Source organism: Choloepus didactylus, chromosome 13 (assembly GCF_015220235.1).
Source record: "Choloepus didactylus isolate mChoDid1 chromosome 13, mChoDid1.pri, whole genome shotgun sequence".
NCBI classification, from domain to species: domain Eukaryota; kingdom Metazoa; phylum Chordata; class Mammalia; order Pilosa; family Megalonychidae; genus Choloepus; species Choloepus didactylus.
This window is the reverse complement of record NC_051319.1, coordinates 15,615,331-15,637,378: the sequence shown is the minus strand read 5'-3', so window position 1 is coordinate 15,637,378 and position 22,048 is coordinate 15,615,331. Positions and strand designations below refer to the sequence as shown.

The window sequence follows — 22,048 nt, the reverse complement described above, 5'->3', positions numbered from 1 at the left end:
GTTCATTTTTTTTGATCCATTCTGCGAATCTATATCTTTTAATTGGGGAGTTTAATCCATTTACATTCAACGTTATAACCGTGAAGGCATTTCTTGAATCAGCCATCTTATCCTTTAGTTTATGTTTGTCATATATATTTTTCCTCTCTCTCTATTAATATCCTTTATTGTACCCATACCGAATCTCTTTAGTACTGAACCTTTCTCCAAGTCTCTCTGTCCTTTGTTAGTTTCTCTGTCTGTAGGGCTCCCTTTAGTATCTCCAGTAGGGCAGGTCTCTTGTTAGCAAATTCTCTCAGCATTTGTTTGTCTGTGAAAAATTTAAGCTCTCCCTCAAATTTGAAGGAGAGCTTTGGTGGATAAAGTATTCTTGGCTGGAAATTTTTCTCACTCAGAATTTTAAATATATCGTGCCACTGCCTTCCTGCCTCCATGGTGGCTGCTGAGTAGTCACTACTTAGTCTTATGCTGTTTCCTTTGTATGTGGTGAATTGCTTTTCTCTTGCTGCTTTCAGAACTTGCTCCCTCTCTTCTGTGTTTGACAGTGTGATCAGAATATGTCTCGGAGTGGGTTTATTTGGATTTATTCTATTTGGAGTTCGCTGAGCATTTATGATTTGTGTATTTATGTTGTTTAGAAGATTTGGGAAGTTTTCCCCAACAATTTCTTTGAATACTCTTCCTAGACCTTTACCCTTTTCTTCCCCTTCTGGAACACCAATGAGTCTTATATTAGGACGTTTTATATTATCTATCATATCCCTGAGGTCCATTTTGATTTTTTCAATTTTTTTCCCCATTCTTTCTTTTATGCTTTCATTTTCCATTCTGTCATCTTTGAGGTCACTGATTCGTTGTTCAACTTCCTCTAGTCTTGTACTATGAGTGTCCAGAATCTTTTTAATTTGGTCAACAGTTTCTTTAATTTCCATAAGATCATCTACTTTTTTATTTAGTCTTGCAATGTTTTCTTTATGCTCTTCTAGGGTCTTCTTGATATCCTTTGTATTCCGTACTATGGTCTCATTGTTCATCTTTAGTTCTTTGAGTAGCTGCTCTAGGTGCTGTGTCTCTTCTGATATTTTGATTTGGGTGCTTGGGCTTGGGTTATCCATATCTTCTGGTTTTTTCATATGCTTTATAATTTTCTGTTGTTTTTGGCCTCGTGGCATTTGCTGAACTTGATAGGGTTCTTTTAGGATGTGTAGACCAATTGAAGTCCTTATCTCTAATTTATCAGATCTACAGCTTCGTGGAGTACACTTTCTCTAACTAACCAGCAGGTGGCGTCCACGAGCCACATGTTCTCCACAAGCCAGTTCTCCCCTGCTGTGCCTTTGTGGTGAGTGGGGGAGTGAATCTTGTGGGGTCCAATTGGTGTACCAAGCTTGTGTGTGTATTTGGTGTTGCCCGCCCTGTATATGGGGTGTGTTTCTGGGCAGTCAGGGAGGGGGGGTGGCTCTAACAATCAAATCTCCCTGGTGATCCTGGAGTTTTAAAGCTGCTGCAATAGTCTAATCCTTCAGTTCAGTCCTGCCACAGTTTGTCTCTGCCACTGACCCACACGTCCTTGGTATTGGCGTATGGCTCCTGAGACTTGCAAGTGTGTCCCTCTACCAGGCCGTGCACCCCCTAGTCCTCTGTTGAGGGATGACTGTGCTATGTCACAGGTGCGTGCCGTCCCCCCAGGGCGGTTCTGGGCTGCTGGGCTGTGTAGGGAGGCTCCCAGTCTGCTGAAATGATGGCTGAATGGGGCTTTGTTAATTCACACTGCTCCACCTTCCCAACTCTGGGACAATCAGCTGAGGTTGCAGGGAAGGCTAATGTCCACGCCCAGTTTTGTGGAGTGTGCCTGTTATTTGAAGCACTTCCGTCACACTGGGTTGTGTGGGGCAGCTCTGGGCTATGGGGCTGGCGATGGGCAGGAGTGTTTCCTGTCCACCAGGATGATGGCTGTGAGCGGACACTCCCCTTTTCTTGGGAAGTTGTGGTGTTTAGTGAATTTTCTCAGCCACTGGATTATTGCCTTTTGTCTCAGAGCTCTCTTAGTTCTGCTCTTGTCTTGACCTGCCCAAATTGCAAGTCTTTGAAGCTTTCTGTATTGGGCTTCTTAGAGTAATTGTTTTAGAAAAAGAAAAAAGGATTAAAAAAAAAAAAAAAAAAAAAAGGGCCCTCCTCACAGATCTAATGGGTTATTGAAATGCTAAGAGACAAAGTAATTAGGGCCATTAAGGAAAGGTCCACAGGGCAGAGAGATCAGCTTTTCTTCGGGATTTGCATATGAGCCTGAGGGCCTGAGCTCTGCCCTTCCCCTTTCTATGTTCACCAGAACTCCAAAAATCCTCCGCTTTTATTTTCGAGTTTTTCATGCTGTTTTTTTCTATGCCTGTCTCCTCTCTGCTGGGCTGGCTGCTCTCAGATTCTCTGGTGTCTGGTCTCAGTCTATCTATGGTTGGAGTTTGGATCAGTAGAATGAGTTTCCGATAAGGGCTGCCACTGCAGTTCTCCCTTCTCCTTCCCGGAGCTGACAGCCCCTCCTCCCACGGGACTGAGCCTGACAGGGAGGGGCGCGGGTCCCCTGGCCGCAAAAACTTACAGATTTCGCTGATCTCAGCAGTTCCACGTTTTCATGAGTGTTGTATGAAGTATGCCCAAAGTCAGATTGCTCTGTGGTGTCCAGTCCACGCAGTTCCTGGCTTTCTACCTACTTTCCTGGAGGAGTAACTAAAACATACAGCTCACCAGTCCGCCATCTTGCCGCTACCCTCAGAATGAAGTTTTAATACATACTCCAACATGGATGAACATTGAAAACATTATGCTATGTGAAATATTGACACAAATGGACAAAAACTGCATGATTCCACTTATATCAAGTATCTAGAATAGGCACATTCATAGAGACAGAAATAGAACTGAGGTTACCAGGGGTTGGGAGGAGGGGAAAATGGGGAGTTATTGCTTAATGGTTGCAGAGTTTCTGTGTGGGGTGATGGAAAAGTTTTGGTAATTGATGGTGGTAATGGTAACACAATATTGTAAATGTAATTAATGCCACTGAATTGCACACTTAAAATGGTTAGAATGGTAAAGTTTAAGTTATGTATATTTTACCACAATAAAAAAGTTGAGGGGTTGTCCAGAATCCAGAATCCCGGATCCTGGAATGATTTCCCACTTTTCCTCAGTGTCCTGGCATGACTTTTTAAACTTGCATTTGCTCTCACCTGGGAGAATGAAGTAGGCTCTCATGGCTAATTAACGATAAGATTCTCTTTTGCTAAACTAAATTGTTGTTTGTTTCGGTTCTGGTGAGATTTAATATGGGAAACATTTAATATGCATAAATTTAAATTTTCTTTAATTAAACAAGGTTGACTTTCATCATTTTACTGTTTCAAGAGCAATAAAATTATCATTCTTGGTAATATAATGGGTACCCATCTGTTGATAGTGAATATCAAGTTTACACCTTTAAAAAAGTGGAAGTTCGTTCTTAACAGGTGATCTTTAAAAAATGCTGGTTGTTTCAGGGCTTTAAATCCCATACTTGCAGCTATGGCATATTGACTATCTTGGCATGTCTTTTCAGGGTTTGGAAAGGAGCTCTTTGAATCTGATCTAGACCGCATCATGGAACATATCGAGGCTGCCATGGAGATGGTTCCAGTCTTGAAAAAGGCTGACATCATCAATATTGTCAACGGTCCCATCACCTATTCTCCTGACATTCTTCCTCTGGTAGGGCCCCATCAGGGGGTCAGAAACTACTGGGTGGCTATAGGCTTTGGGTGAGTATCCCTGTACAAATCAACCTTTATTGTGTGTTTTAGTCATGTATTTTAGATGAGTCTTAATCTCAGGTCAAAAGGGAAAATATGGGAGGTCCAGAGAGTTTTCTCCTCCTCATGACCATTGAAATGTAAGGAATAAAAAATTTCAGTCTTGAAACCCTGACCATATAACAGTTTAATCACTTTTATAAGTTTTACAAATTAGCACACAAATGGGAAGTGATTTCCTGGAACTTTCTCTTTGTATATTTCCTGCCATTTCCATTATTCATGTCTCTTTTCATACTGTGATTCTCCATAGGTCAATTTGTCCCAGTTTTACAAGGATGTTTTCATAACACCATGTGACAAGGATAATTCAAAATATCTAATATGTGATATAGCTGAGGCATTTTTTTCACCATAATTCATGTTTGTCCAACATGATTTGTTTCTTTATAATTCCTAAGGTTGCTTCCTATTTGTGATTCCATTATCCCTTTGATGTTTCATTTCTAACATTTGTCCCATTAGTTCAGTGAATGGTGATGTCAAGCCCACTTTATTATCATATCACAGCTTCCAATACTCTATTTTTCTTCCCCATTTTATTTGGTCTTTTATTCGACTAATATTTAGGGATCGCCAGTCTCTGCCAGGCCTAGTGCTGGGCACCGGGCTACAGCTGTGACCCGCAGACCTACTGTGCGTCTGACCAGGCAGGAAGGCTGGGGGTGCCGCTGTTCCACTACAGGAGAGGTGCTTGTGCTCTGAACTAAAGTAACACCAGTGGGGACAGCGGGATATTTAGGAAATAAAATTCATTATATTAGATAAGGTGTGGAGGGAGAGGAAAAGTAGCAAGTGATGAACACATTTCTAGCTGGTTGGATGCTGGGGCCATTCTCTAGGGACTTAAGAGAAGGATTTGGTGAGGCGGGGGTGGGGGGGAGCACCAGGAAAATAATGTGATCCATTTTTGACAGATTGGGTTTTGAAGTATTTAGGTCTGTGGGATAACTAGGGGAGAAATCCCATAGGAAGATGGGGATTTGGGACTGGAAGGTACAATGTAATTGAGGACTTAGGTAATCATTAAAACCTGAAAGTAAAATTTAGTAATAAAGTCAAAACCAGTTATAGACTCATCTACTACACTAGTCCATATGTAGGCATGTGCATGCAGGATTGTTTCTCGTGTACATCGTACATCATGAAATATGGTATTAAAACATGTCTTTTACTATGTCTTAATTTGTTTTACTAGAAGAGTTGTAAGTTTACAGAAAAATCATGCAGAAAATACAGAATACCCATATATCCCTTTCACACCCAAAGTTTTCCCTATTATTAACACTGCATTAATGTGGTACCTTTGTTAAAATTGATGAAACAATATTATTATAATTATACTATTAATTACAGTCCATAGTTTACTTTAGAGTTCCCTCTTTGTGTTATACTTTACTATGGATCGTAACATTTATTTTTATTCTAGTAAAATACATAGAACCTGAAAGTTCTCGTTTTGACCATTTCAGGTATACAATTTAGTGGTGTTAATTACATCCACAATGTTGTGCTACTTCCATCAATTACCTTAACATTTCCATCATTCCAAATAGGAACCCTGTACAGTTAAAGCCTTAACTCTTCTCATGGCCTAGCCTCACTCCTGCCCCTGGTAACCTGCATTCTAACTTCTGAATCTGTAAATTTGCATTTTCTAATTATTTCATATCAGTTGGAAAATATAATATCTGTCCTTTAGTGTCTGATGTATTTTACTTAATATGATGTCTTCAAGGTTCATCCATGTTGTAGCATTTATATCAGAACTTCGTTCCTTTTTATAGCTGAATAATATTCCATTATGCGTATATAACATATTGTGTTTACACATTCTTCCATTGATGGACCCATGGGTTGCTTCCATCTTTTGGCAATTGTGAATAATACTGCTATGAATATCAGTGTTTAAATATCTGTTCAAGTCCCTGCTTTCAATTCTTTTGAGTACATACCTAGAAGTGGAATTGCTGGGTCATGTGGTAATTCTATGTTTAACTTTCTGAAGAACCACCAAACTATTTTCCACAGTGGCTACACCATTTTACCTTCCCACCAACAATTCATGAGGGTTCCTATTTATCCACATACTCAACGAAAACTTTTCTGTTTTTTTTTAAAAGAGTATCATTCTAGTGGGTATGAAATGGCATCTCATTGTAGTTTTGATTTGCTTTTCCCTAATGGCTAATGATGTTGAGCATCATTTCATATGCTTTTTGGCCATTTATATGTCTTCTCTGGAGAAATGTCAAGTCTTTGCTCATCTTTTAATTGAGTTGTTTGTCTTTTTGTAGTTGAGTTGTAGGAGTTTTAAAAATATATTCTGGATGTTAAATCCTTATTAGGTATGTGGTTTCCAATATTTTCTCTCATTCTTTAGGTTGTCTTTTTACTTTTGTGATAAAATCCCTTGATGCACAATAGTTTTTAATTTTGAGGAAGTCCCATTTGTCTATTTTTTCTTTTGTTGCTTGTGGTTTTGGTGTAAAGTCTAAGAAACTACCACCCATTGCAAGACCCTGAAGGTGTTTCTCTGTGTTTTCTTCTAGGAGTTTTGTAGTTATATTTAGGTCTTTGATCCATTTTGAGTTAATTTGTGTATATGGTGTTAGGTAGGGGTCCACTTTCATTCCTTTTTGTGAATATTCAGTTTTCCTAGCACAGTTTGTTGAAGAGACTATTTTTTTTTCCCTTTGGGTGGACCTGGCATCCTTGTCAAAAATCAATTGTGAGGGTTTATTTCTGAACTCTCAATTCAATTCCATTGGCCTACCTAGCTGTTCTTGTGTCAGTACCATGTTGTTTTGATTATTGTAGCTTTGTAATAAAATTTAAGATCAAGAAGTGTAAGTCCTCCAACTTTGTTCTGTTTTTCAAGATTATTTTGGCTGATCAGGGCCCCCTACCCTTCTATATAAATTTTATGATTGGCTTTAACATTTCTGTAAAGAAAGGTATTGGAATTTTTATTTGGATTGTATTGATTTTAAATCATTTTGTGTAGAATTGACATCTTATCAATATTTAGTCTTCCAGTCCATTAACACAAATGTCCTTCCATTTATTTAGGTTTTCAATTACTTTCAGCAATGTTTTGTAATCCTTTACATCCTTGGCTAGATTTATTCCTAGTTATTTGATTACTTTAGTTGCTATTGTAAATGAGTTTTTTTCCTTGATTTCCTTTTTTGGATTGTTCATTACTAGTGCATAGAAACATCACTGATTTTTTGGTGTTGAGCTTATACCCTTGCCACTTTGCCAATTCACTTATTAACTCTAGCTGCTTTGCTGTGGATTTTTCGGGACTTTCTATATATACGATCGTGTTGTCTGCAAATAGGGAAAGTTTTCCTTTGTCCTTTCCAATTTGGTTACCTTTTATTTCTTTTTGTTGCCTAATTGCTTTAGCTAGAATTTCCAGTATAGTGTTGAACAACAGTGGTGATAGTGGGTGTCCTTGAGTTGTTCCTGATCTTAGGAACAACCGAAAGGAATCAGTCTTTCACCATTGAGTATGATGTTAGCTGTGGGTTTTCAGATACGCCCTTATTCATGTTGAGGACGTTTTCCTCTATTCATAGTTGTCTAAGTGTTTTTATCAAGACAGGGCACTAGATTCTGTCAAATGCCTTTTCTGTGTCAATTGAGATGATCAAGTGTTTTTTCCCCCTTGATTCTATTAATGTGGTTTGTGACTTTCTATTAATGCACTTTGTGACTTTCTTACACAGAACCACCTTGGCCTACCTGGGATAAATCCCAGTTGATCATGGTGCATATTTGTTTAATGTCTGTTGGATTCAGTTTCCTAGTATTTTGTTGAGAATTTTTGCATCTATATTTATAAGGGATATTCATCTGTAAGTTTTCTTTTTTTTTGTAGTATCTTTATCTGGCTTTGGTGTTAGGGTGATGTTGGCCTTATAGATAGAGTTAGGAAATGTTCCCTCCTCTTCTATATTTTGGAACAGTTTGAGCAGAATTGGTGTTAATGCTTCTTGTAATGTTTGGTAAAATTCACCAGCAAAGCCTCCTGGTCCTGGGCTTTTCTTTGTTGGAAGACTTTGATTACTGATTCAATATCTTTACTTGTTATTGGTCTGTTGAGAACTTCTATTTCTTTGTGAGTCAGTTTACGTAGATTTTGTGTTTCCAAGAATTTGTCCATTTCATCTAGGTTGCCCAATTTGTTGGTGAACATTTGTTCATAGCCTCATATAATCCTTTTAAGTCTTGTGAAGTCAGTAGTAATGAGCCCCATTTCGTTTCTAGCTTTAGTTAATTGTGTCCCTCTCTGTTTTTTTCTTTGTCATTCTAGCTAAATGTTTGTCAGTTTTATTGATCTTTTCAAACAACTGTTTGTTACATTGATTCTCTCTATTGTTTTTTATTTTCTATTTTATTTATCTTCCCTCTAATCTTTGCTGTTCCCTTCCTTCTGCTCATTTTGGGTTTTATTGCTCTTTTTTTTTCCTTCCTAATTCCTAACATTGTGAAGTTAGGTAACTGATTTCAGATCTTTCTTCTTTTTTAACATAAGCATTTAGAGGTATCATATTCCCTCTCAGCACTGCCTTTGTGCATCCTGTAAGTTTTGGTATGTTACATTCTCATTTTCATTTGCCTCAAGATAATTCCTAATTTTCTTTGTGATTTCTTCTTTGACACATTGCTTATTTAAGAATAGGTTTTTAAAATTTCCACATATTTGTGAGTTTTCCTGTTCATCCTCTATTATTAATTTCTTGCTTCTTTCCATTTTTTGTCGGAGAACATACATTGTATGATTTTAATATTCCTAAATTCCTGTTAGGTTTAGTTAGTTTATAGTATCAGTCAACTCTTCTATGTCCTTATTGATCTTCTGTCTAAATGTACTTTCCATTATTGAAAGTGGTATATTGAAGTCTCCTACAATTAATATAAAATCATCTATTTCTCCCTTCAAATCTGTCACCATTGGCTTCATTTATTTTACACTTTGCTATTAAGTACACACACTTTTTTTTTTATTATTAAATTCAGTTTTATTGAAATACATTCACACACCATACAATCATCCATGGTATACAATCCACTGTCCACAGTATGATAACATAGTTATGCGTTCATCACCACAGTCTATCTCTGAACATTTTCCTTACATCAGAAAGAACCAGAACAAAGATAAAAAATAAAAGTGAAAAAAGAGCACCCAAATCATCCCCCCCATCCCACCCCATTTGTCCTTTAGTTTTTATCCCCATTTTTCTTCTCATCCATACACTAGATAAAGGGGGTGTGATCCGCAAGGTCTTCACAATCACACTGTCACCCCTTGTAATCTACATTATTATATAATTGTCTTCAGGAATCTAGACTGCTGGGTTGGAGTTTGATAGTTTCAGGTATTTACTTCTAGCTATTCCAATGCATTAAAACCTAAGATGTGTTATCTATATAGTGCATAAGAATGTCCACCAGAGTGACCTCTCGACTCCATTTGAAATCTCTCAGCCATTGAAACTATTTCGTCTCATTTTGCATCCCCCTTTTGGTCAGGAAGATACTCTCAGCCCCACGATGCCAGGTCCACATTCATCTCCAGGAGTAATATTCTGCATTGCCAGGGAGGTTTACAACCCTGGGAGTCGGGTCCCACGTAGAGGGGAGGGCAGCAAGTTCACCTGTCGAGATGGCTCAGTTAGAGAGAGAGAAGGCCACATCTGAGCAACAAAGAGGTACTCAGGGGAAGACTCTTAGGCACAGTTATATGCAAGTTTAGCCTCTCCTTTGCAGTAACGAGCTTCATAAGGGCAAGTCCCATGATCGAGCGCTCAGCACATCAAACCGCCAGTCCCAATGTTTGTGACAACATCAACACCAGTCCAGGTGAGGATGTCCAACACATCCGCACCTTCCCCCAGATCCTCAGGGCTGGGGAGGGGGAGGTTGTAAATATATTTTTTATTATCTGCCCAAATTACTCTGGGATGTGTCACTATTTCACTCCAGCCTAAACTAACCTATCGTATCTCACTTCCTATTCAAAGTTCCATGTCACTGTGGTGTTTGAACAAATCGACTATAGAGTTGTACCGTTTAGAAAATTTAGATCCTGTACCAAATAGATATCTCTTCCCTTGGTCTCATATGGAAGTTGAAGTTTTAAAACACAGTCAGTTTCAACCTTTACCCTTTGGCCTGGCTTGTCCTGGTCTTAACCAGACCTGCTTCATTCATATCACTAATTGAAGTCTGGGCTCTTTTTCAGCTTTTTTTTTTTTTTTTTTTTTTTAACAGTGGCTGTATGCACTAATACTAACATTCATATCTACTGAGCTCTAGCTCTGAGTTTCAGGTGTCTCAGAGATATGCATTGTTCCAGAGACCAATCAGGTTATGCACTAGGGGATCAGCATCTCAAAGCTTAGAGATAGGCATTACAATTCAGGGATAGAGTTAACTGCTGTAAGAGCTTACAATCTAGGGACTATTACAATAATTATGTCCGCATTAGGCTATGTTCTAAGATTCAATTCTGAGTTTATGCATTGTAGTTAGTCCATATTGGTGAGGCATTAAAGTGTTTGCCTTTATTTCTGGTGTACTTCACTCAAATACTGTGTACAGGATCCGTTCACCTCGTTGTGTGTCTCACAGCTTCATTCCTTCTTGTAGTTGCTCAATGTTCCACTGTATGCATACACCACAGTACACCATTCCATTCTTCAGTCAGTGTACCCTTAGGTCATCTGCACCCTTTGCAAATCATGATTACTGCCTCCATGAACACCAGTTTGCAAATGTTCATTCATGTCTCTGCTCTCAGATCTTCAAATGACATACCCCATAATGAGGTTGCAGGACCTTTTGGTCCCCACATACTTAACATTTTGTGGAACAACCACACTGACCTTTAGAAAGGCTACACCATTCTACCTGCTCATCAACAGGTAGATAGGTACATCCCTCTCACCATGTTTTCTCCAACACTTTTACTCCTATATATGTATTTTCCTACAATTTTATGGAGTTATATTCACGTACCATACATTTATCCACAGTGTACAATCAGTTGTTCATGGTATCATCATAAAGTTGTACATTTATCACCACAATCAGCACTTGAACATATTGATTACTACAAGAAAAATTGTTTTTTTTTTTTTAGCAATAAGAAAAAAAATGATAAAAAGAAAAATGTCGTACAATACAATATACTAGTAAGGACAGCAAATAACACCACTACCAAGAATCCCATATTTCTCCCCTATATCCCCCTCTCATATACATTTAGCATTGGCATATTGCCTTTGTTATATTTTGTGGAGGTAAATTACAATGTTACTGTTGACCATAGACTCCATTTTGCTTAGATTATGTTTTTTCCTGAATACCATCCCTGTTTCACCTCTCTACATGGTTGACATTCATTTGCTTTCCCACATGCAAAAACATTTTTATATTTGTATATTTAGTAACAGTCATTGGCCACTCCAGTTTTTGCCAGGTTATACAGTCCCAGTCTTTATCATCTATCTTTACCTCTGGTGTCATACATTCTCCTATCCCACCTCTTTGAGCTTTACTCACAGACATCTTTGTTCAGTGAAGTACATACACTTTTATAATTGTTATGTTTTCTTGTTGAATTGACCCTTTTATCAGTATATAGTGTCCTTCCTTTCCGTTGTAACAGTTTTTAATTTAACTCTATTTTATCTGATAATATTTGTTGTATATTGTATCACGTTCCGCATAAAAGGTATGTTCAGTTCCTAAAACCTTGTTCTCTGTGTGCTAACCTGTTTGTAAATAGAACTTTGAAGATGTTACTGTTAAAGTGTGCCCAGACTGAATGAGGGGTGCCTTTATTCAATATGGCTGAAGTCCTTATCAGCAAAGGAAATTGGAGGCAGAAAGAGAGAAGCCACAGGCACTACCAGAAGCTGAAAATCAAGAGAACCTGGAAGAGAAATGAGAAGATGCTGCCATGTGCATTGTCATGTAGCAGAAAAATTGCCATTTGACAGTTTGATTAGAATGTATTTAGGCATGAATCTCTTTCAGTTTCTCCTATTTGGGGTTTGTTGGGATTCTTGAAAGTGCATTCATATCTTTTATTAAATTTGAGAAGTTTCCTGCCATTATGTCCTTGCACATTCCTTCTGCCCTTTTCTTTCTTGCTTCTCTTTCTGGGATTACCATAATGCATATATTGGTACACTTTATGGTGTCCCCACAGGTCTCTTAGACACTGTTCACTTTTTTTGTTTTTCCTTACAGAAATGAAAAGCCTTTTAATAGAATGTTCCTCCTTAGTAGGGAATGCAGATTACGGATTTGACCTTTATAATTAGCCCTTCCTTATGTCCATTTACCTGTCATTCCTAGTTTACCTGGATGAAAAGTAACTGCCAAACCTAATACCAGGCTTATACAGCTGTTCTTTTCAAACTTTTTTAAAAAAACCACATTTACATATAAAATTCAATGCTGTCAATTACACTCACAATAATTTACTGCCATCACCACCATCCATTTCCAAAACTTTACAGTGAACTTAAATAGCAATTAAGAATTAACTCCCCATTCTCAACCCTCACCCCAGCCCCTGGTAACCTATATTCTAGATTCTATGAGTTTGCTTATTCTAATTATTTCATATTAATGAGATCATACAATACTGTCCTTTTGTGTCTGACTTATTTCACTAAGCACAGTGTCTTCAAAGTTCATCCATGCCTATTGCATGTACCAGGGCCCCATTCCCCCCTACATTTGAATTATATGTACCACAGTTTGTTTATCCATTCATCAGTTGATGGACACTTGGGCTGCTTCCATCTTTTGGCAATTGTGAATAATGCTACTATGAACATCAGTGTGCAAATATCTGTTCGAGTCCCTGCTTTCAATTCTTATGGGTATATACCTAGTAGAGGAAGGTCATCTGGTAAGTCTATATTTAGCTTTCTGAGGAACTGCCAAATTGCATCCACAGTGGCTGACCATTTTATATTCCCAACAGCAATGAATGAGTTTTCCTATTTTTCCACATTGTCTCCATCACTCTTAATTTTGTTTTTTTTTATTAGTAGCCATTCTAGTGAGTGTGAAATCATATCTCATTGTGGTTTTGATTTGTATTTCTCTGATGGCTAATGATGTTAAGCATCTTTTCATGTGCTTTCTGGCCATTTGTATATCTTCTTTGGAAAAATGTCTATTCAAGTCTTTTGCCCATTTTTTTAATTGGTTTTTTTTTGTCTTTTTATTATTGTTGAGTTGTAGGATTTCTTTATATATTCTGGATATTAAACCCTTATTGGATAAGTAGTTTCCAAATATTTTCTCCCATTGAGTAGGTTGTCTTTACACTTTTGTGATCAAGTTCTTTTATGCACAAGTTTTAAATATTGAAAAGGTTCCATTTGTCTATTTTTTCTTTTGTTGTTTGTGCTTTGAGTGTAAAATCTAAGAAACTATTGACTAATGCAAGATCCTGAGGATGCTTCTTCACATTTTCTTCTAGGAGTTTTCTAGTCCTGGTTCTTATATTTAGGTATTTGATCCATTTTGTAGACTTTGTTCACTTTTCTTCATTCTTTTTTCTTTCTGCTCCTCAGCCTGAATCATTTCAATTGTCTTCTCTTTTTGTTCACTGATTCTTTCTTATGCCAGCTCGCATCTGCTGTTGAAGTGTTCTAGGAAAATTTTCTTTTGGTTATTGTGGCCTTCAACTCCTGTATTTCTGTGTGGTTCCTTTTAAAAATTTCTCTCTCTTTGTTGAGATTCTCATATTGTTCATTAATCATTTTCTGGATATCCTTTAGTTCTTTCTCCATGTTTTCTTTTAGCTATTTGAGTATATTATAGAACATTTTTTGGAAGTCTTTGTCTGAAATGTCCTAAGTCTGTTTTTCTTTCTTGATGGTTTCTGGTGTTTTATCTCCTTCCTTTGGATGGAAAATCATTTCCTGTTTCTTTGTCTTGTAATCTTTTATTGCATACTGTAAATTTTAATATTTTAAAGTCATAACCTGGAATTTAGTCCCTGAGCTGTTACTTAAGTTTGTATCCAGATAGTGATATGACACAGATTTCCTTGAATGCCTGATGTTAACAAAAACAAACAAACCAGTGCACCTTCCACAGTCTCTGCAAATTGGGTCTGTATTGACTGGTGCTGTTGTTCAGAGTTTAGCCCTCCTACTTAGAAGATCAGGCCAAGGCAAAAGCCCAGCGTCCTCTCTCATGTTTTCTGAGCATTCCTCTTATTCTGGGCCTGATCATGTGGCCTTAGGAATTCCCCATTTACAGGGACCTGAATGTTCTCTCTTCTTCCTATGAAATAGATTCTGTCCCCCTCCTGGTTGCTCTATTGTATGTCTTAAAGGCAATAATCCTTTGTACCAGGTCACTGAATTTTTATTGTTTCTTACTTTGATTTAGCTGTTCACAAACTGCTTCTGCTGACAGGGTAAACTCTGTGATGGTGAGCCAGAGACAAGTGTCCTGGTTCAGTCTTTCAATCTGCCACCAGATAGATTGTCACAGACATACAAACACACCAGTATGCACATAGGGGTTACTCTGCTCCCTCTGGAATGGGTCCAGTGATCCACAGTGAGAGCAAAAGCCGGGTTCACTCCAAGCCAGGGAATGGGTAGTGGAGGGACCAACTAGGGCATCTGGAGCTTTTCCTACTATTTTAAGGTTGCATTGTCTTGATTCAGCACTTTACCAGTTACTGCGACCCTTTAACTATTTTCTGGAGCTCTGAAGAAGATGGCTCTTCCAGTTTTCACTAGTTGTTCAAAGATTTTGTTATTCTGTGGGGGAATGGAACACTGAATTGTCTCAACCATCTTGGTTGACTGGAACTCTCAATACATCTTTGAACACAATCATTATAGTTGTTCCTCAGTTACTAACATTAAAAGTATTCTGCTGGGACAGCATTTTATTCTTTTCACCCAGTACAATAACTCCTCATTTATACAAGGAAATTTGATCGGGCAACTGTATCTGGGACATATCCTAAAACATGTTCAATGAGCCAAAAAAGCAGATCCAGACCCATGTGTAATATCAGGCACACCTGGCAAGAATAGACCCTCTATAAAGAGGTCTGTCTTCATGATCTTCTCACACTGAGGACACAAACATGGGTGGCAGTTTTCATCTGGAATTAACCTAGTTTATATGTGCATTAACAATCCTCAAAGAAGTTGCTTAAATTAGGACTTTATAAAGCCAACAGAAGGATTCATGGAAGATAGCTGAGCTCAGTCTATGAATTTCAAACTACTTCAACACAGAGCTAAAACAAATAATTTGGCATCTGGCATTAACAGAGAAAAACAACAGAGGTGTCATTTTTGGGTGGCAAGGATATAGAAGAAGAGAAAGAAGACTGGGAGTATGATGCACTCCTCTGCTCTCCCTACCCCCTCCCCTCCAAACACAAAGCAAACCCTGACTGGCATTTCCTTGACCTTTTCCTTAAGTCAGCAGCTGTGTTCAGGAGCAGTGAACTCACTACTGATGCAGCAGGTGTTTTGGAGGAGGAATAGGTGCAATTGCAGTAGGGGGAAAGTGTCTTGAAATTTGGCTTTGTCGTAACCTAAACAGTTATCCTACAACACCATTAAGTATCAATTATATTCATTGTGGTTCCAGTAATAATTTTTAGCCTCATTTCACTGAAAAATAAGTAAGGCCTTTCACTCAGGGTTGTATTTGCTCTGATCTGATTCCATGTACCTGGTGCTCAGTCTGACTGCAGGAGCTGCACTGTAGCATCCAGGGTCTTTAGTGCCAAATGCAGAGGATTCTTAAGCTTCGCTATGCATTTACTGATTTTTAAAAATGATACTTTTATTGAGATATAATTCACATACTGTTCACTCATTTAAGTGTACCATTCAAAGGTTTTCAGTACCTTCAGAACAATCATCCCCACAATCAATTTTAGAACATTTTCATTGCCACAAAAGAAACCCTATGCTCATTAGCAGTCTTTCCCCATTTTCCCCACCTCCCTTCCCAAGCTCTAGGCAATCACTAATCTATTTTCTGCATTTATAAACTTGCCTATTCTGGGCATTTCATATAAATGGAATCACACTGTATATGTTCCCTTGTGAATGGCTTCTTTCACTTAATATTTTCAAGGTTCATCTGTGTTGTAGCATGTACAAGTACTTCATTCCTTTTTTTGCCAAATAATATTCCATTGTACATATATACCACATTTTGTTTATCTGTTCATCAGTTAGTGAACATTTGGGTTGTCTCTACTTTTTGGCTATTATGAATAATGCTGCTATGAAGATTTGTGGACAAGTTTTTGCATTGACAAATGTTTTCATTTCTCTTGGCTGTATACCTAGGAGATGAATTTCTGGATCATATGGTAACTCTGTGTTTAACCTTTTGAGGAACAGCCAAATTGTTTTCCAAAGTGGCTGCATCATTTTACATTCCCATAGCAATCTGTTGGCATTTCGATTTGTTCACATCCTCGCCAACACTTCTTATTATCTGACTTTTCAATTATACCATCCTAGTGGTATAAGTTTTTTCATAAGTTACCTGTCATATTCCATTAGTCATTGCTATGCACATATATGTTAACAGTATTTCATAGTTATGGAACATCATCTTGGGTTGAACATTTTTCAGTTAATATTCAAACGTATTTTCTGATTCACCCAAGTCATCATAATTATGTTTAGTGTTACATAAAGAGAAAAACAGAAACTGCACCACATAATAGAAATTTCAGTAAAAGATTCTACCTCACATGTATTTACAGGTACTTATCTATTGAAAAAAGCTTTAATATTCCTTCCTACTGTGTGTTACAAAACTCTTCATTCAAGATTCCCAGATTACTTCACAATCTTACATTTTAGGTCAATAGGCAAAATATTGAAATTATAGTTGAATTGTGTGGTAAAGCATTCTTGTTAGAAGTATTATCCAGTCTTATACTTCTGATGTGAACTCCTGCTGAAGGTCTTTTCACTTTGATTTTATTATTGACATTTTCTCAGTGCGAGAACTTTAATATTGATGAAGGAATTAAAAATCACTGAAGGCATTCCTTGTGAAACCTCACACATTTCACAAATTTGCTCTGTAAGTAAAAAACTTTTCATGTATATTTCATTGAATAACTTCTTCAGCACAATTATCTTTTGCACCCCCTCCCTCACCCCCCACCCAGAGTATCTTCCTTCTAGTAAAGACTTTACTGTCTGATTTCCTGTTTTATGAGTTATTCTTGCTTTGAATTTTTCTTGTGCACCCAAGGCTGGATCTCAACTGAAGTATCCTCCATGTGATTACAGACATAAGATGACTCTGAGTGCAGTTCATTCCTGTTGTTTAACAATACATTAGAAATAAAGGCATTTCCATATTGTATACATTGACTTATTGAATTATTACTGTGATGTGGGTTTTCTTGTTTGTTTAAAGGTTAGAGCTGTGATTATATTTATAGTATTAGTTCTTTCAAGTTGTCTAAGGGCAGAACATTGACTAGAGGCTTTCCCACAAAGATAGCATTCATATGGTTTCATTCTAGAGTGAGTTCTCTATTGTCTATGGTCATAAAATTGAATCAAGACTTTCCCACATAGATGGCAGTCATATGTTTTCTCTCAGTGTGAATTTTCTCATATCTTCTGATGTAGAACCATTAGGGAAGGCTTTTCCACATATGTGACATCCTTATAGTTTCTCTCCAGTTTGAGTTCTCTTATGTTGTCTAATGACATAACTTTTTTTGAAGGTTGTCCCATATACATGACATTCATATGGTTTCATTCCAGTGTGAATGCTCTCATGTTGTCTAAAGTTTGAACTTTTAATTAAGGCTTCCCCACATAGATGACATTCATATGGTTTCTTTGCAGTGTGAGTAATCTCATGGCATCTTAGGACAGAACAATAAATGAAGGCTTTCCCACAACAATGAAATTCTGTGGTTTATTTCTAGTGTGAATTTGAAGTAAAGGATGACTAGAGATGACTGGACACAGGGCTTTTTTGAAAATGTTTGCTGACATAGGGTTTCTTTCCCATGTGAGTTAAGATGTATTTACTCAATGTGGAGTTGTGAATAAAATCTTCTCCAAAATAATTACATTAAAAGGGATCTTCTTGAGTATGAAAAATATGTTGGACTCTGGCCTTGGAGAAATTCTAATAATTCTCTCCACAGTTCCACTCCATCCTCCAACTTGAAACGACATCTGATTTGAAGAACCAGTATGCAAGGACACCAGATAAATGATGTTCTATAACATGACATTTCTGAACAGCAAAGTCCACTCTTCCGGGGTGATGTTTAGAGCTCCATTTCCGAAGGTCACTAATTCAGTTATGAGGCTAAAAGAAAGTCCAAATGAAGGTATAAAGGCTATGCTTTCTCTGCAAAGACTGTGACATTCTTGGGCTGGCTGCTGACAATCATTGGTCCCTTGTTTGTCACATGGCAATGCATATGGTGGTGTCTCCTGGTCTCTCCCTTCTCTTTCAGGTTCCATTGATGTTCAGCTACTGGCTGTTCTCTCTGTGGCTTTCTCTTGTCATTTGGTTTTGATTTGCATTTCCCTGATTGCTAATGATGTTGAGTGTCTTTTCATGTGCTTATTTGTCACTTGTATATCTTCTTTGTATAAATACTTATTTAGATACTTTGCCCATTTTTAAATTGGGTTATTTGTCTTCTAACTGTTGGTTTATAGAAATTCTTTATATATTTAGATTCAAGTCTCTTATCAGATATATAATTTGCAAATTTTTTTTTCCTTTCTGTGTGTTTTCTTTCACTTTCTTGATGGTATCCCTTGAAACACAAATGTTTTTAATTTTGATGAAGTTCAGTGTGTGTACTTTTTTCTTTTGTCACTTGTGTTTTTGGTGTCATATCTATGCAAACATTGCCCAATTCAGGCTCATGAAGATTTACCTCTCTGTTTTCTTCTAAGAGCTTAGTATTTTTTGCTATTACATTTAAGTCTTTGATCCATTTTGAGTTCATTTTTGTATAAGTTGTGAGGTGAGGATCCAACTTTATTCTTTTGTGTGTGGATATCCAATTTTCCCAGCACTATTTATTGAAAAAACTATTCTACCCATACTTAATGGTCTTAGCACCCTTGTCAAAAATTTACTGACCATAGATGTAGGGTTTATTTCTGGACTCTCAATTCTATTCCATTGATCTATGTGTGTTTCGTTATGCCAGTACCACACTGAGTTGATTACTGTAGATTTGTATTAAGTTCTGAAATTGGGAGTGTGAGTCCTCTAACTTTCATCTTCTTTTTCAAGATTGTTTTGGCTTTCCTAGGTCCTTTGCATTTCCATACAGACTTTAGGATCAGCTTATCAAAGAAGCCAGCTGAGATTATGATAGAGATTGCATTAACTCTGTGGATCAATTTGGGGATCATTTCTATCTTAAAAATATTAGGTTTTTTGATCCATTAACAAGAGATGTCTTTCCATTTATTTAAGTCTTTTAAAATTTCTTTCAAAAATGATTTGTAGTTTACAGAGCATAATTTTTGCATTTCTTTTGTTAAATTTACTTCTAAGTATTTTATTCTTTTCAATGCTGCCATTGACTTTGATAACAATTATTTATTTAGTCAACAAATATTTGTGGATCATTGACCATAATTGAGCTGTGAATAAGCAGTGACAGTGGCCTCATGATGTTTATACTTTAGTGAAACATCTATTGATTAATTTCTAAGAAAATTAAGAAGTTGCTTCTTGAGAATAGTGGTTACTTATTACCTAGGAATTGTATCTACTTGCATGGGGCTAATTTGGACTCCTGTGTGATTGTTCTGGACAATTTTCTCAGATTGTAGGAATTATGAGGTGGGTGAGGTAGAAGATGGAGGTAAGGAGAGACATGCTTCACTCTCTTTGATAGATTTGGTCTGAACCAAAAAGGAATTCCCATTATCTAGAAGTTGAAGTTTCTAAAGTATCTTTTATGCAACACGATGGATACCCACACAGGCTGCACCTCTCAGCTGCACCTGGCTGAATGGCAGAATTGGCTGATGAACATGTGAAGAAACAGAATCCCGACCTTGTGGTTAGTCACTTGTATATTTTTCATTCTCATCTACTTGATTCCTATTATTTCTGTCACTCAAATCCATTAAAGATGTGTTGAATTGAAAACAAAAGAAACAAATTCCCAGACACCACTCCTAGATTCTGATTCCATAGTCTGAAGAGAGGCCTTGGGAATCTGTATTTCAATATTGTCTGTGATTCTGCTATAACCAGTCCATGGAATAGATATTTGCAAACTGTCTATATATGTGCCAGTGCTCATGCACCTTACCCACAGAATCTCCTCTGTTCTAGTTTGCTAATGCTGCCGGAATGCAAAACACCAGAAATGGATTGGCTTTTATAAAAGGGGGTTTATTTGGTTACACAGTTACAGTCTTAAGGCCTTAAAGTATCCAAGGTAACGTGTCAACAATTGGGTACCTTCACTGGAGGATGACCAACAGTGTCCGGAAAACCTCTGTTAGCTAGGAAGGCACATGGTTGGCATCTGCTCCAGAGTTCTGGTTTCAAAATGGCTTTCTCCTAGGATGTTCCTCTCTAGGCTTCAGCTTCTCTCCAAAATGTCACTCTCAGTTGCTCTTGGGGTGTTTGTCCTGTCTTAGCTTCTCCAGAGCAAAAGTCGGCTTTCAAAGGCCATCTCCAAAATGTCTCTGTAAGCTGAAGCAAAGTGTCCCTCTTGGCTGTAGCTCCTCTTCAAAATGTCACTCACAGCTGCACTGAGTTCCCTCTGTCCATCAGCTCATTTATATGGCTTCAGTGACTCAACTTAGACCCACCCCGAATGGGTGGAGCAACACCTCCATGGAAATTATCCAATCAGAGTCATAACCCTCAGATGGGTGGGGCACATGCCAAAGAAACACTCAAAGAATTACAGTCTAATCAACACTGATAACGTCTGCCTGCACAAGATTATATCAAAGATAATGGCTTTTGGGGGAAACAATGCATTCAAACCAGCACATTCCACCCCCTGGACCCCAAAATGACATTATCTTTCCATATACAAAATACATTCATCCCACAATATCACAGAAACTTAAATCATTTCAGTAACAATAGTTAAGTACAAAATTCCATCAAAATCAATTATAGGCATGGTCAGTCCTAAGGCATAAATTTCCATTAGCTGTGGATCTGTGAACTTAGAACAAGTTATGTGCTTCCAATACACAAAAGAGGGACATTCATAGGATAAACATTCTCATTGCCTTAAGGAGAAACTGAAAGGAAAACAGGGTTCACAGGACCAAAACAGTTCCTAAAACCTGCAGGACAAACTCCATTAGATTTCAAAGTCCGAGAGTCATTTACAGAATGACGTTGCATCCTTGGGGCTTGAGAGAACAGGAGTATAACCCATCCTAAGGGCCTTTGCGGTAGCCCTTTCCTCTCCAAACACTTGGGTGAGTGCTCCAACATATCCACACACTGGGGAGAGACCACTTCTCAGCCCCACCCTTACCCTCCTCAAACATCGGGGAAGCACCCGGATTCCCTTCCATCTCCGGAGCACACGCTCAACCCCTTCAGAACAGTGTGGTGGCAGCCAGGCTCTCCCCAATTCCCTGGGAATGTGCTCCACCCTCTTTGGGGCTTGGGGTGGCAGAACATTTCCTGAACATCAAGGCGGAAGGCCCGCCCTCGACCTCCAGGGCAAACTCACCCTTTCCATGTGTGTGAGCTGCTCCGCTCTCCCAGCCCGAGACCTCTTGACTCCAGACCTCAACCTCCATGGCTCTGTCTTTGATGAAATTTTTCCTTCAATTTGTTCCTTGTCTGTCTCCTCCAGTCCAGACTGGCAGCATCTCTGTCTATAAAGATCTTGCAAAAATTCTGTTGGCTTCACGTGAAGCACACGGGTCAAAGCCATCAGACAATAGGACTTTCCACAAATCTTTTCTGCTTAACTCCTTTTCCCATCTTGGCTTGTACTGAAATGGCGGCTGGGTTCCATGTTTGGTAACATCCTCACGTTGGGCTCTAGCTTCTGGGATTCCACCCACTGGAAGCCTGGAATTTTCCAAGCCATCAGCTTCTGGTTTCTTTGAACCCAAGAGTTCAGTTCTACGTTTATCTCTCTCCGCTCGCATTTT

At 38.0% G+C, this 22,048-nt stretch overlaps 1 protein-coding gene across 1 annotated transcript in view; it reads left to right on the top strand.

The window, feature by feature from the left end:
* The window catches only part of DMGDH (dimethylglycine dehydrogenase), a 107,924-nt gene that overhangs the window by 30,444 nt on the left and 55,432 nt on the right, over positions 1-22,048 (top strand). The window contains 1 exon segment of the mRNA XM_037801414.1: positions 3,593-3,791. Coding sequence (XP_037657342.1) covers positions 3,593-3,791 — 199 coding nt within the window.